At 48.0% G+C, this 2,000-nt stretch overlaps 1 protein-coding gene across 1 annotated transcript; it reads right to left on the reverse strand.

Annotated features, from left to right (window-relative positions):
• Positions 1-194: 194 nt before the first annotated feature.
• GNI_188550 (reverse transcriptase family protein) lies at positions 195-1,973 on the reverse strand (the record flags this gene model as incomplete). Its single annotated transcript, XM_011136370.1, has 1 exon — positions 195-1,973. A coding segment is annotated over one exon (1,779 nt), but the record flags the coding sequence as incomplete, so codon positions are not given.
• Positions 1,974-2,000: the final 27 nt, after the last annotated feature.

Here is a 2,000-nt window from a genome sequence, read left to right on the forward strand (position 1 = left end):
TTCTTTGAGGAGTCCTTGTCCAGAAAATACGCATATGCACCGTCGAGGATCGAACCCTCGACCTCTCGGTTACTAGTTATCAGTGTTACCATTAGGCTATCATAGTCCTGGAGTACCAGTGACCGCCCGCGGGGACGCCCGGGGTTGGAGCACATCACGGTGATGCGAAGGAGACGCCGTCTCCGCATACAACTTTATTCAGAAAATAGGAGGACAGAATTTTTAGGGGGATAAACAGATAAACCACTCTTTTTGACAGTAACACTTTGCCCCTGCTTGTGGAAATCACTTGTTTGAGCTATACTCAGATCCGCATAGGTGTCCTTCTGTAGCTCCCATGGTATTTCCGCCATCTGCTTCATTCTGGGTGTGAGCCCCTTGGTTATGTTCTCCACATGCTGTAGGATTGTTCTAGCTGACACCCCACTGGTGTTGCCCAGTACCTTAGCAAGTAGTTGAGTTGCTACGTCTGTCATCGTACTTCTTTGCTGTGGTGTAAAGGGTATCTCTCTCCAGAGGTACAGTAGGTGCGGTAGTATGACAGCACAGGCGCCGGTAATCCTTACCCTTGCAGCTAGCATTGAGGGTGGTATAGTTTTGACCGTATCTGCGAAAGTTGTGGCAGCTGCTTTCGCCTTTCTTATTCTGGCATCGACTTCGGGGTTCATGTTGAGCTTGTTGTCCAGTAGTATCCCCATCCATTTTACAGTGCGGATCTCCGTTGTGTCCATGTCTAAAGTAAGCTTTGCGGTCTTCTCATTGTTCTGACGCATTCCATAGTCGGATGCTGTTTGCTGATTGACTTCGATAATGGTCTGGATATGTTCTGGGTTGTCTACTATAATAGCTTTGTCATCGGCGTACATGATGGCACTGTAATTCACCCACTTCGGTATCTTTCCTCTGCATTTCTGCTCTCTTTCGGCTTCAACTAAGTTGAAGAGTGAGGTACTCAAGGTGCAGCCTTGCCTTATTCCATTTCTAAGCAGGAAAGGTTGGGCGAACCTCTTTGCCCACTGTATTCTGACTTCACAGTCAACATATTGGTCTCTGACGAGATTGTATTCCTTAGCTGGCAGCCCAGTTTTCTTGAGGGCAGCAAACAGTGCGGCGTGGTTAACAGTATCAAAGGCTTTTGATAGGTCGAGTAGCAGTAGTGTCTGTCCTGGTTGTTTCAGTTTTGTGAAGAGTTCTGTGATGGCCGTAGCGGTGCCTCTTCCTTTCCTGTAAGCGTGTTGTTGCGGTAGCAGCTTGTCTTCAATATACGGTGTGATGCTCTCGAGTATGACTTGGTTGATTATCTTCATTACTGTCGATGGTATGGTGATCGGTCGTGTGTTTTGAACCGTGGTTCTCGAGTCTTTTTTGGGTATTGGTTTAACCTTCATGTCTACCAGCTGTCTGGGGATACTCGTGTGCCGCCAGATCAGCTCCGTTAGTTGTTGGATGTCTTCGACGGGTATCTGGTCAACGTATTTAGCGGGTATTCCGTCCAGTCCGGTTGCAGCTTTCCTATTTGTTGCCTTGATCGCCTTTAAGATTTCGCGCGTAGTTGGAGGGAAGCCCTCGCCAAACTGCGATTCAGTCCGTTTGGGGATATGCTTTCCATCAGCATGACTCCATCGGTCCTGTAGCATCTTCGCCAGCTGTCTTCTGGCCTCTTCCGGATTCAGGTCATTACCTTCATCGTCCATTAAAGTTAAGCCCTCCTGTCCGTTGCACCTCCTATATTGATCCCACAGCAATTGGTTCTGAATTGGTAGATGTATTTTTACTGGTATCTTGCGAAAACGTTCCTTGAGTTCGTTACGTAGTTTCAGCCATGCCTTTGTAGTTGGCTTATCGGCGTCACGAGTGATGAGTCCGGCTTTCGGCCGTTTTGCGTGGTAGCTGATTTGGTTTAGCGTCCATTTGACCGTTAGTATCGCATGGTCAGCAGGTGCATTCTCCCAGTCCAAGTGGACTACATTATCCTGCGCTTGGCAGGTATCCTCACTGAT

Source organism: Gregarina niphandrodes, assembly GCF_000223845.1.
Source record: "Gregarina niphandrodes unplaced genomic scaffold scaffold00079, whole genome shotgun sequence".
NCBI classification, from domain to species: domain Eukaryota; phylum Apicomplexa; class Conoidasida; order Eugregarinorida; family Gregarinidae; genus Gregarina; species Gregarina niphandrodes.